At 40.9% G+C, this 13,962-nt stretch overlaps 1 protein-coding gene across 11 annotated transcripts in view; it reads left to right on the top strand.

Moving 5' to 3' along the window:
- Positions 1–13,962, top strand: part of PCGF5 (polycomb group ring finger 5) — a 120,082-nt gene that overhangs the window by 25,994 nt on the left and 80,126 nt on the right. For 7 of the 11 annotated variants that reach the window (XR_011142188.1, XR_011142193.1, XR_011142190.1 and 4 more), the window contains exons 1-2: positions 12,662–12,793; positions 13,400–13,703. Coding sequence is in view for 6 of the 11 variants with exons in the window: in XM_068950081.1 (XP_068806182.1) it covers positions 13,592–13,703 (112 nt within the window). In the remaining 5 variants the exon portion in view is untranslated. Of the gene's footprint in view, positions 1–12,661; positions 12,794–13,000; positions 13,020–13,399; positions 13,704–13,962 lie in introns of those variants that run through there. The other 4 variants (XM_068950083.1, XM_068950078.1, XM_068950079.1 and 1 more) reach the window with 2 other exon arrangements.

Genomic DNA, 13,962 nt, shown 5'->3' with positions numbered 1-13,962 from the left:
CCAGATCGTCCTTCTCGCCCTTCTTGACGACAGGGTGACACTTGCTTTCTTCCGTTCCTCAGGAACCTCTGCTGATCACTGAGACTTTTCAAGGATAATCAAGAGTGACCTTGCAATGATATCGGCCAGCTCCCTCAGTACCTGTCCACGCATCCCATCAGGTCCCATGGACTTGCGTATGTCCAGTCCATTTAGATGCTCCCTAACTGGATCATCGTACACCAAGTGGGAGTCTTCCTTGCTCCAGAGTTTTCCACTGGTCTCAGGGACCTGGAATGCTGAAGAGTGGTCTTACAAGTAAAGACCGAGGCAAAGAAAATATGAAGTACCTTGGCCCTTTTTCCACGCCCCTGCCCCATTCAGCAGCACACTCATGTTTTCCCTAGTCTTCTTTTGCTGGTAGTGTACCTGTAGAGGCCTTTCTTGCTGCCTTTCACATCTCTCACCATATTCAGCTCCAGATGGGCTTCAGCTTTCCTAACCCCATCCCTGCATGCTCATGCAGTTTCTCTAATATTTCTCCCAGGCCACCTCACCCTGCTTCCACTTCTTGTATGCTTCCTTTTTATGTTTGAGCTTTATCAGGAGCACCTTGTTCATTAATGCAGACTTCCTGATGCGTTTGCTTAGTTTTCTGTTTGTCAGGATGGACCATTCTTGAGCTTGGAGGAGGTGATCCTTGAGAATCAGCTCTCCCCTATTCTCTCCCCTCTTATCTCCAGGGCCATATCCTATGGGATTCTTCCAAGCAGATCCTTGAACAAGCCAAAGTCTGTTCTCCTGAATCCCGAGGCTGTGATCCTGCTTAATGCCTCCTCCCCCCTCTGAGGTTCCTGATTGCCATCATCTCATGGTTACTGCAGCTAAGGCTGCCCCCAGACTTCACATCCCTGACCAGTTCTTATTTGTTTCTAAGAATCAGGTCTAGCAGACTGTCTCCCCTTGTTGGTTTCTTGATCACCTATGTGAGGAAGTTACCATCAATGCACTCTAGAAACCTTATGGACTGTTTGTGCCCTGCCGTGTTGCCCCTCCAGTAAATATCAGGGTGGCTGAGGTCCCCCATGAGGACCAGGGCCTGCAAACATGAAGTTTCTTACAGTTGTCTGAAAAAGGCCTCATCTACCTCTTCTTCCTGATCAGGTTGGCTGTAGCAGACACCCACTAGACACCAGTATTTGGGGTCTGCAAAAATGGAAAAATTTTCTTTTTCCACCTTACAATAGAAGGCAGGCGCTCAAAGAGGTTTGGGATTCTGAATTGCAGTTGGCCCACTAACTGCAACAGTGATGTTCCTAGTCACTTGTTTTCTGATGTTACTTCACAGGGAGCAGCCAATACCCCCAAAATGCTTTGAAGTTTGTGGTCCTAGATTACACTAAGTAGCCTATAATGATCCTGACATGGCTATTGCTTGACTGATACTATCGGTAAGTTTGTTTACAAATATGATGATAGAGTGTTGTTGCCTTTAACACATGTACAGATTTCTTTAAGTTCAGAGTGCAGGGTAAACTCTATTGTGTTTAGAATGATTGATTAATGAGATGATTACAGCATCCATTATAATGTATTTTACCAAAAATTACTAATTTGGTACTCTTAGCCTTAACTGTGTTTTAACATAATTTTTATCAGCAAATTGATTTAAGTGTTTGTCAAGATGAACAGGACACAGACTCTAAGACACTCACATTTTACAGGTTGAATACTAATACCCTGCTTTGCCCTTCATGATTGTTTTCAAGATATAGGGTATTCTGAAATAAAATTATCTATCTTGTTCAATCTGCAAATGTGCAGTTTATTATTGAACATTTTCAAAATGAATTGCTTAATGAAATGATACCTTGACAGCTCAATATAAGACACAGAGATGCTTATATCTAGGCGTAGATGTTCTGTTAATTAATTGTAGAAGTCAAGAATGCCTTCAGTTTTTGTTTTTGGTGGATTAGGAGTATTTCATATTCAAATGTTCAGAAATTTGTCTTCAGAAAGTATTAGAAAAATTTCCTAAAAAAAAAAAAAATGTAATTTTCAAAAGTGTACAGAGGTAGAATAAGCTTCAGTATCTATGGTGGTTTTGAACGTGTACATGGAAGCACATACTTAAGTTATTTTGAAATCTTGAGGCCAGAATACTTCACAGAATCACAGAATCACAGAATAGTTAGGGTTGAAAGGGACCACTGGAGATCATCTAGTCCCACTCACCTGCTTAAAGCAGGGTGAGCTGCAGCATGTTGCTCTGGACCTTGTCCAGTCAAGTTTTGAGTATTCTGAGGATGGAGACTCCACAATCTTTCTAGGCAACCTGTTCCAGTGTTCAACCAGCCTCACAGTAAAAAAAAGTGTTTTTGATGTCTAAATTGAATTTTCTGTGTTTCAATTTGTGCCCAGTGCGTCTCCTCCTTTCACTGGATTTTACTGAGAAGACTCTTGTGCTGTCTTTTTCACTGCCCGCAATTAGATATTTATACACATTGATAAGATCCCCCCTGAGCCTTCTCTTGTTCGGACTGAACAATCTCAGTTCCTTCAGCCTCTTCCCATACCACAGATGGTCCAATCTCTTAATCATCTTCATAGCCCTTTAAGCATTTTGCGGGATAAAAACCATAAATGGAGGGAGAAAATGATGTGGTAGAATAGCAGTTACCTTTCACGGTTTGTGGTCAATATTTGCATCTTGTCTGACTAAGATTACCATATTTTGTGGCTTTGAATAAGAGGCCCTTATCAAAGAAGTTGGGACCTTCATCATCTTTTGTCTGTGCTAAATAAATTATAATATTCTTTAAAGCAGTTATAAGTTTATTATTCTTTGGGCACTGAGTACCATTTAGACTGTTTGCTGTTTCCATCAGCACCAGTGGTTTGGCGAATAACTTCATTGAGAAATCATGTTCACGCTGCGGATGTCAGTTCTAAAATTAATAATATTGCCATTGCTACTAAGTAAAAATGATGTTTCAGAACATTTGGACAGGTGATCTTAGACTACAAACAAACTACAGAGCTGCTAGTTTCCTTCACCAAAATAAGTTACTGTATGTAGTTTATCTATGGCAAAAGAATATACTGTCCAGTTCTTCAAAACAGTTTGTTATGTGAGTTTGTTAGCATCACATTGACTGTAGCACAAACTGTAGTTTTCAGGAAACTTACTGAGCCTCTTTGTACTAAAATTCATTAGTTCATCTTTGTTGAATAAAGGACATCAGTGTAAAACCTGTTTATTAGAAAGCAGTTTGAAGAACATCACCTTGATGTTTTCAACAGTTCTTGCCATTTTTTACACTATCCATGTATTAAAAAAAGGGAGGAGGGCAGGAATTGCTTCCCCGGTAGAACAGATGCTATGGAGAAATTCATAGAATAGATTTAAAGCATACTGGATAAAAGTGTAAATTGGCAGTCTCCATTTAGAGTTACTTTTTTTTGACCTATTTTGTAACAATGGCTTCTCTCATGATTTTGGTAAGGTGCTACTGAGTAGAAGACAAATAACCCAAAAACACATTTTTAAGTTCCTGATTGATGAAGGCTTATGACAGCACCAGCATTTCTGACTAGTTTAAAAGATACAAGGATAAAACACTAGACAGCATTCCAGATTTCTCAGCAGGAAAATGTAAATCTCCTTAATTTTATTCCTACTGAGCTATGGCAACTAAGTTCTTGTATTTAGACGTGAATTATTAAATAGACAGCGTGATGATGATATGAGCAGGCTACAAGTTTGCATAAGCCAAATACCTTGTCAGAAATTCATATTCCAGTCCATGTATTTGTGATAAAGGTAATTTCAAGGGTATTATGCCTTTTTTTCTTACAAGCCTACCAAGGAAGAATATTAGACTGGGGAACGGAGGGAGATTTGCTGTATAAATTGGTAGGTGAAACCTTCTAGCTTTAGACCTGTAGAATCTAAGCATATTGCAGTATTGAAGAAGATAGTCATGTCTAAAAATCTGAGTAAAGTGTAACCAGGATGTAGGAACGTAGAAAGGTCAGATATTGTATGACTACCATTAGCACAGTTTATCATCTTCTTTAGAAAAACGTTTTTGAAATGTATTTAACTGGCAGCTCAACTCATTATCAATTTTGAAAAATCTTGAGAATGAGAAGGTTTTTTTTTAAAGTGGATGCTATTTAAAAAAAAGCATTTGGGAGCCTCAAGATGAGGTATTATATCTGAGATAAATCTCTTCTCGTTTCTTAGAATCCAAAGTGTTTGACAGTAACTAGAGGATTTGGAACTGAAGCAGGACAGATTAGAAATAACAGTGAAGCATAAAACAATAGTAAAGAATGATGCATGCTCTCTATTCATTTTATACTCTTTTTTTTAAATATAAAGCATGACTGTTACGTATATATGTACACTGCTGCATGGACTGACATACTAAGCTTGATGCGTGGGAGTAGTCACCCAACGAAATGAGTTGAACTGGGAACTGGCATGAGCCAGGGGCATGCATAGTGAAGTATGAATGGTAATGTTTCTTCAATCATATGAAATACAAAATTTCTAAATATGAAATACAAACATAGTTCACTTGTCATCTAAGTATAGCTACTTCTGCAATGGCATCTCTAGCAAGGCTCTGCCTGTACTATTATGCTGAAGCACTGATTTCTTAGACACAAAAGCGTGTAAGCTCCTGAAGTATTGCTACATTTCTTACTATAATTTTCTTCTTACAGAATTTCCTAGCAAAGTAGTTCGTGATCCCGCCTAACTGATGAGATTGGATAAATTAGTAATTTGAGAACAAATTCTTGCAGAAATTACAACTTTTTAAAAGCAGGATTATGTATAATCACTATATTTTGAGGGAACTCAGTCTTGCTCTGTCCAGAGCCCACACAGACATTACCTAGTCAACTGAAAGCCACGTGATCTCATTAGCACGATGCTGAGCCCAAACTTCTAGGCATTGCAGAGAGGAAGCTCAAGATGCAGGGGATGGTAAACATAGTCTTACAGCTTTTGGTTGACTTAGTGCTCAGGCTGATTAAATACACATCAACTCAGAATATCCCGTTTAAACACAGAGTCTGAACTCCATGATTTTGTAATCATAATAAAATTTCAAACTTTTTTTTCATACTTGAGAATTAAATTTTATAAATCAATGTGTTAGAAAACTAACAAAGGTGATATGTCAGACATAGGCACTGCTTATGCAAACTTGTATGATATACTACAGTCATGGGCATAAAGTTGGAAAACCAGCACTGTCAACTTGCTAGGCTAATTTGACTTAGAACTGGCATACGGTGCCAAGTTATGGGCTGAGGAGTGTTTGTTCACTGGAGGATAGCTTCTGGCTAGAATCCTGAACTCTCTCCCTACAACTGGCATATTATTCAAATGAGGAATCAATTAAAAGTATCAGTTTTGTTTAAGCTTTTTCCATTAGTATATTGGATTAAAAGTATTAATATTTCAAGATAATGCTTTCAATAAAATGTTATCTGGAGCAACTCTCATTTGGTAACTGCTACAAGCATCCAAATGTATGAAGAGCTTCTATTTTTGCTTAATCTTAGGGAAATATGAAGATAATGTTTTTTATCTGTCTCAGCAGGCCAAATTCAGCTGTGACTACAGTCATATAGTCTGATGGACTAGATCATACAGACCGTGAGGCTGCACAGAGTTTGACTCAATATATATGCCAAATTGTTGTTAAAAAAGATCATATGGGGATGTGAAGCTAAGGCTGGAATATCTTAGTCTGCCTCTATTTTCTCTTAATTTAACCAGAGAAAACATTCTATGTTTATTTTAGTAAGTTAAAAATGAAATGCACAGGTCTCTATATTAGGCTTCTTCCAATGAAGTCTACTGTTTTAATTGACAGATAAAGTGATCATTCCCATGAATGGGACTCTTCCCACAGTTCAGATGAAATGGAGTCCATCCAACATTGTTTTATTAAGTTAAAGGTTTTATTCTTGAGAGAGCTGGAAACACAACTCCTGATGAAAATCGGTTCAAGTAGGGTACTTAACTCCCTAGAACATTTTGAATATCATTAATTTGTCTTGTAAAAGATGAGGCAATTTAGTTGCTACTTTTCTATTTCCTTTTGAGCCTCGTTGTTTGCTGCTATGTTTGCATCACAACTGCCATGAGTAGATTTCCTGAGGATTGCTTTTGCTGAATTTATTGGAGTTGTAAATTTGTTTTTACTTAAGATCTAGTAGCAAGTCTTGTTTTTAATTTGTAGTGCAAGCTGATTGCATAAGTATAATTGTGAAGCTGTTTGACATGTGCAATACAATTTGGTTTGTATTCTTGCCAGTTTTCAACTGTAAGAAACAAATTCTGTTAGTAACAATTTTAGAGGGAGTCATTGGAGAGTTCTTTTTTATAGTTTGTTTTTCATCTCCTGGAGATTGAAAGATGACATTGTCTTGCAAAACTCTTTGAATAATTCACATTATTGTATAGCTAAGCTGTATGATATGTTGATGTAAGTAGCTTTGATATTTTCAGGGAAAAAAAGATTGAGGAAAATGATTTGCAGTACAGAATGGAAGAAACAATATAATGCTGAGAGAAGCTAAAGGATTTTCTTTTTAAAGTGATTAAATTATAGCAGATAGCCATTAGGATGTCTTATGGAAAAGTATAAATCTTGTTGAGAACTGATTATAAAAAGTAGAACATATGATTATACTGATAGAGAGCTACTTTTTCTCTGGAAGAATAGATACACTGAGTTGAAAAAGAGTCTGCCCAATGACCCACAGATCCTGGATATCTGTGGAGGAGAATCAGTCTTGCCCATGCAGGCAGCAGCTATATTCAGGCTGGCCTGTTTAGGTTACTCTGCTTGAGTTTTTCTGATAATGTGGCTTGGAGTTTCATTGATTGATTTTTCCCATTGTGCAGTAGCAGGGAGACTTGCGATAACATTAATTCCTGAGTAGATTTTCTCTGGAAAGGCCACAGAATAAGCAGGTGATAATATTGTAGAGAGCACAGTAAGAGGAAACTGAACTGGCAGAAATACATAATCAAACAGCAATACAGGTAAGTAGTTAAGCAGTAGTAGAGATTATAAAATAATAGCAATGGCGACATAGGTGTGATGTCCGTGAATTCAGAGAGAGTCTAACAAACGATGCAATGGCAGTGAAATAACTGGATGACCAGAAGTAACTCTGAGGATGCAAGATCTTTGTGGTGTGTAGAGAGTAGCTGATTTAGAACCAAGTTGGGTTGCTTAAAAGTATGTATCTTCTTTAAGCCATTACCAAAATGTAAGAGTGATGTTGACTCGCCGTTAGTATTTCCACAGAATTGCTATAAATTTATATAAAACACAGGACTGTAAAGGACTACTTTGGTCATTAACTATGGTTCTCCACAATCACAGAGAACTGTGAAATAATGCCTACTCCGTTCCAGCCTACAGAACGTACCACAAGCCACAAAACGTTGCTTCAGCACCCTGTAAAAATCTAAAGTAGTGCTAACGTAGTACAGAAGACCAAAGCCCACAGAAACTACTGTTTAGAATAGAATAGAAATGGCCACTAGCATGAAGGAATCAGAATACAGAATTCTTTTAAACTATATCCATCACATCCATTTCTTAAATCTACAGCTGCTTTTAGCTGAATAGTTTGAATTCTGCTGTGATAGATTAGTATTTTTAAATTCGCAATACCCATGAGGACTGTAACCACAGTTCTTAGAACACTGTAAACTGCAGGAAGGTATGTCAAGCTGGACAGGAGATCTTCCCTCTCGGGATGTTTAATAGTCAGCTAATAATATGTTCCAAAATTGTAGTTGTTTTTTTTTTCCTCTTCAGCCTCTGCCTACAAGTGCCTAAAGTTAAATTGTCTCCTTCATGCTAGTGGCCATTTCTATTCTATTTCATTTCACAATTACAATTTGTTTTCTTGCTTTGACAGTCTCTTCCTCCTTGCACTGCTATAACCTCACTCTTTACTTGTTTTCTGTGATTCTCTGACCAGGAAAAGACAGTGTGTGCTAATCTGTATTTTAGTGTGTCCAGAAAATGTATAATATGCATCTGCCCATCTTGCCCTTAGTAGAATCACTAATTTGATTGCCTCTCTCCTGCCAGTAGCCAATTATTAAAAAACCTGTAGGCGCTTACTTTAAGATTTCTCTTACTTTTTCAAAATTGGTTGAAATTAGTTCAACAATTAGAAAGTTGGAACACTTTGTGATGCAATTTTGCCCTACCCCAAAAATATATCTTGAATGCATTTTTTTTTTGTTTACATATTTAATTGTCAATGGCATAATAATACAGAAGTGGGTATTTTGGAACCTGCTTTGCTACCTAATTTTAGAATACAGAAAGAGCGTGAGCATAATGAAAGAAATGCTATCTGCATCACAGAAGTGCTATTACGTGCTAATATACAGCATCTCATACAGAATTTAGTAGGAATGGAAGAAAGTCCTCATGGTAGAAACACAAAACCCCACTGCTGATCCTTTTCAGGAATAAGAGTTGGGGGTAAGAATGGTCTAATTCCTACCATTTCCTAGCAAATTAAAGAGATCCTAGTAATTTTGTTTAGATGGTACACATGTATCTGTTGCTACTCTTTGCCCAAAAAATAAAGAACTATGATGCATGATCCCAGTGGTAAAGACAATGATGACGACAGCAAAAGTTACATTAACCTTACTTTTTACTAGTGAATTATTCATACACATGAGGAAGGCACAAGATTTAGCAAAGGTAATTCCAATTGGATGTAAGGAAAAAAATTCACAGTGAGGACTGCCAAACGCTGAGACTGGTTGCCCAGAGAGGTTGTAGGAAAGCCATCCTTAGAGATACTCCATGCTTGCTGGGACAAGGCCCTGAGCAATCTAATTTAACTTTCAAGTTGGTCCTGCTTTGAATGGGGGTGTGGGCTGGGTGGTGTTCAAAGGTTCCATCCGGCTTAAATTAGTGTATGATTCTGTTCTAATTACTGTTCCTTTGGGTAGGGAATGCAACACTGGAAACAGAAGATCCAAAAGAGGTTATATTTGGTATGTTTTCTTACCTGAGTAAATATGCCGTAATTTCAAGTAAGCTCTCAAGATGTAAGAGTCACAACTGTCAGAATAAAATGGCATTTCCATCAGAATGTCTACAGATTCCGTGTTCAGTGAAGATGAATGCTGAGGCTTTCCTCTAAATATCATTCAGATTGCTCCACAATGCCTATTACAAATGTAGGCATTTTTTTCCTAATTTTTTTTTCTATTATTTCCCCAGTCCAGATGGATTCCAGTAATTCTGCTGTTTACAAAATGCAAGTAGCTCTTAGGATAACTGGAGGATAGTTGGAGACTTGCCTAGAATAGAATCCAGTGCGTCTCTACAGGGATGTAAGGTTGTGCTCATGTGGATCTACTTGCAGAATTGGAATCACTTGCTCATTGCAAATGTTACTGACAGCTTGGCTGTACTGACCAATGTATTTTCTCTTTGGAGTTTACTTGAGAACTGACATCAAATATTGACATTATTTTTAAATATCGCAGTTGCGCTAGTGAGTAAAATTAATGAAATGCCTGGAGTTCACAAGTTCTTATGTCTCCCGGCTGTTCCTTTAAAAAGATGTGTTCTGTTCTTACCAAATGTGAAGAATTACTCTGTCTTACATTGGCATGATTTAGTAGTTTTTCTGGGATTTCAGTATATCACTCCTCTACTGTGGCAATGCTTAGGAAGCAATCTTTATTTTCTGTATGTTAGACTATCTCACATATGTAAGGATGGACTTAAATTAAAAAAAAAAAAAGTTCTATTAGAGGACACTCCATGTCTGTGATTGCTGAATACAACTCAGTCAAGTCAGATGTTTAAGAAACATGGAAAAATTAGAGCAGTTGTATTTTTGTCATTGAGTTGAGGGCCATAATCATCCTCTTTTTATACCATGTTTTTGCTGTCGGTAATACAGGACATATATTTATATTTAGCACTAGCTCAATTTATTTAATTCTGTGCTTCTAATAAAAATGACTGCTTTGTTTGATTCAAACAATTCATCTTTGTTAAAAAAGAAGGATCTACTTTTTAACTGTTGTAAGTAAATCCACATGCTCACGTAAGTTATTTGGCCCTGTATTTTTAAATATACCTGTTGTATCCGGTGCTGAGAGTTAACTACCTTTGAAATGACAACAAATTCATAAGCATTTATTAATGTAATTTTCTTCTTCATGGTATGAAGTAGAAATAATCATTTAAAGATTTTTATTATACTACTTTCCTCAGATAAGAATGAAATGAAAGCTTTCTTTGGACTGCTTATTTGTTCTTTATGCTGTGGTCTTAAAAGGTGCTGAATGCCTCAACCTTCAGTGTGTTCAGTGAGAATTAAAAGAGCATTCACCATCTCACAGAGAGCTTGCCATCAGTAGGACCAAGCTTCTGAATTGTAGAGAGATAAGGCAAGAATTTTTTCATATACACTGTCATTTACCTGACATGTGACTGGTACTCCTTAGAAGAAGGCTTTTAGTATGGCTTTTGGGAATCTATACCATTTGTGCCTGTATGTAATTACTACAATTGCTGTTTGATTATTACTATATGAGCTAGACAGTAAAATAACGCTGTAACTGTCTTTAGTGTGCTTGAGTAGAACATTGTGTATACATTGTTGTGTAAACACAAGCCTAGCTGATAAATTTGTTTAGAAAATATGTTTTTTTTTCAATAGGGAGATTTGATAAACTAAGTTCTAAAATCCACAAAATTGGAATCCAAATCTTACAAGTTTCAGTCATTTTGAAACAGCTGGGAAGGCGTCAGCAGTTGCTTGTTTTAAATGCATGTACGTCAATTTAATAATTCAGTACCATTCTTAGTCAGTATTTTCAGCAGGGTCACTCTCATACTCATTCTGAAAAATGTCAACTTCTGCTAAATTGACAAAAATGTGACTACTAATTAAAATATTCAGTAGCATTTTAATTTATATGAACAAGAATTTATCTTCACTATCCTAGGAATACATTTCATAAGCTGTGCTTTCAAAGGAGTAACATTCATTTAAAAAATGCTACTTGTCAGAAGTACAGTGCTTTCTGCAATTTCCACTTTCAAGTATGTGCATCCTCAGTGTCTTAATTTCATTTCAGCATTATTTAAAGAAAAAAATAGCATCATAGTTTGTGAGGATGACAAATTTTCAAAATTAAAAAATTCCCAAATGGGAATTGTTGGCTATCCAGCATGTAAGAGAAATAGCTTTAGCAAACTGGGTCTTACGCTTCTTTTTTTCACATCCCTAAAGAAAAGAATGATTGAAAGTATTAATATATTTTACATATTATTCTTTATAGTTTACTCAATAATTAAATTGAGAATACTTTCCTGTAGTGTATTTCTTTTCATCATATATTCTGTGTTGTATCTTCTAGAATTCAGTATTCTCTAATGTACTCTTGGCAGAGTATGCTTTACGGTATCATAATGGCAAACAGTGGTTTACAGTGGAAGGCCAAAACCATCAAAATACAACTTTTTGTTAAACTTTAGCACATGCTTCTTCTTCACAAGGTTCTTAGCTTCATGAACTCTTGTTCATGTTGTGGGATTTCATCTCAAGATGAAAACTTTATTAGGAAAAATTATTTGCATTCTGTTGAATTACTGTATTTCAGGTTTATCATGGCTCCACTATTGAACTGTAAGTTTAATTACAAAAGTTTTTAATGCATCTGACTCAGCCCTGCAATTGAATTTATGTTCATGGAGAGGTACTGGAGGGTTAACTACTCCAGAAGCAGGAACAGGTGGCAGGAGCGGGCCACAGTCATTACAGCCTGCACATACTCAGGATGCAAGGGGGACAGAACGGGAGGGCCAATGCAAAATGAGTATTTCCAATACAGAATGGAAAAGCAAGGACCTAGCGCATAACCGTTACTGTGGCTGTACTGCAGTTAATATAGGAAATGCCTCACCCCATTTGTTCTTAAATAACTTTAAAAGAAATTTTCTAGAAAATGCAACTGAAAAAATGCCATAAAGGCAGCTTTGGCTTTATGAATAATTTCCTGGTAATATTGTGTTTCTATCAAGAGGGAGCGAAGAGCATCCCTATTTGACCAGGGAGACCGCTTCCATTCAGGCTGAGGGCTTCCCCCCGGGCAGCCCTGCTCCGGACGAGCCCACCTCTGTTTACGGCGCTTGGGCCTAACTTGCTCCACTTGCTCTGGGAGGCTCGGGGGGGGGGGGGGGTGCAAGGGGTGCAAGGGAAGGAGTGGGAAACGGGTTTAGATTTGAGCCCTCAGAGGGCAGAAGCTGAAGTTATTCGGCAGAAAGGTAGCGGCGACAGCGGAGCTCGCAACGCCCGGGCTACTTGCTCGCAGGAGCCGCCGGGGCGGCCTGGGGGGGCGACGGCGGCGCCCGGCGCCGCGCTGGCCGCTCCCGCGCTACCTGTCGCCGCCAGCTCCTCCGCCCTGGCCTGTGCCCTCCACCTCGCCCCCGACACCGCCTGCCCAGCCCCTCGGCCCGCCGCGCTGCTCGGGCCGGCGGCGCTGCCGGCGGCGGCCGCGGCGCAGCGCCCCGGAGCGGCGCTGCGGGCTGTGGCGCAGCAGGGCTCGGCCGGGGAGCGGCGCCTGCGCGCCCGTCCCGCCCGCTCGCCCTGGGACCGGCCGCGGCAGCCCGGCGCGGCGGAGGAGGGCGGGCTGGAAGGGGCGGGAGGCGCACGCCGTTTCCCTTTCTCTTTCGCTGGCGGCCGCCCGCCCGAGGCCGCGGGGCTCCGCCAGGTAGGCGGGGGGCGCCGCGGAGGGGGCGCCGCAGGTGCCCGGGGCGGGGCGCGGGGGGGGTGGGGGGTGGGCAGGAGTTGGGCCGGCGCGGGGAGAGCCGCGGCCGCGCTGCCTGCCCGGGCCGGCCGCCTCGGGCGCGGGGCCGCCGCGGAGGTGCGGCGCGGGGAGAGCCGCGGCCGCGCTGCCTGCCCGGGCCGGCCGCCTCGGGCGCGGGGCCGCCGCGGAGGTGCGGCGCGGGGCGGGGCGGGCTGCCTCCCGCGGGGCCCCGAGGCCTGCGGGCCGCGCCGCGCCTCCGCGGGGCGCCGGCGGGGCTGTGGCGGGCGGTCAGCGGGACGCCCGGCGCCCCCGCCGCCGCCGCCCCGGCACCTGTCGCCCGCGCCCCCGGCGCCTGGCAACTTCTGCCCGCTGGCACCCGGCGGCCTCGTGGGGGCGGGGATGGTGCCTCCGAGCGCGGCTCCCCAGCGCCAGGCACGCAGTTGCTGTTATATAAATAATAAGCTGGGTGCCTGCGCCAAGTTTATGGCGACGTGCTCCTCCGCTGGGGCAGTATCGGTCAGTATTGTTCTGCCAGGTTCACACACCTCTCTCTTTCCACACGTGTTACAGGTACGAAAATGACTCGCCTGACACAGGAGCAGGAGTTAGGAGCCATGTCCCTGTGAGACATCCAGAATTTCGATCAAATGCCTGCACAAGTGCAGTTGCACAGAGCAGCAGAGCAGCTCTTGTGAGGCACCTACACCTCTCAGATTTGCTACTCTGGCCCAGAGCACTCTGACAGCATTTCCTACCCCACGAATGGCTACTCAGAGGAAGCACTTAGTGAAAGATTTCAATCCTCATATCACCTGCTACATCTGTAAAGGCTATCTTATCAAGCCAACTACGGTAACTGAGTGCCTCCATACATGTAAGTAGTACTTTGCAAAACATCTATCCTTTGTAAGTGATATTTCCTTAAAGTGTTACACTTTTAATTCGATCTCTATACTGGTTTTTGTTTACTACTTAAGCATTGCATGAAATACTATGAAGTCTCTGGAGGGGGGGGGGGGTGTCCTAGTCACTAGTCTGCTATTTGAGTCATTTTGAGAGCATATATCTACTCTGTTTAGCAGCATGCAGAGCGAAGATACCCCTTTCCTTTCCCCCATGCCAGTGGTGATTGT

This window comes from Struthio camelus, chromosome 7 (assembly GCF_040807025.1).
Source record: "Struthio camelus isolate bStrCam1 chromosome 7, bStrCam1.hap1, whole genome shotgun sequence".
Classification (NCBI taxonomy): domain Eukaryota; kingdom Metazoa; phylum Chordata; class Aves; order Struthioniformes; family Struthionidae; genus Struthio; species Struthio camelus.
Note: the sequence above shows the minus strand (reverse complement) of the source record. Positions and strands in the feature narration are given on the sequence as shown.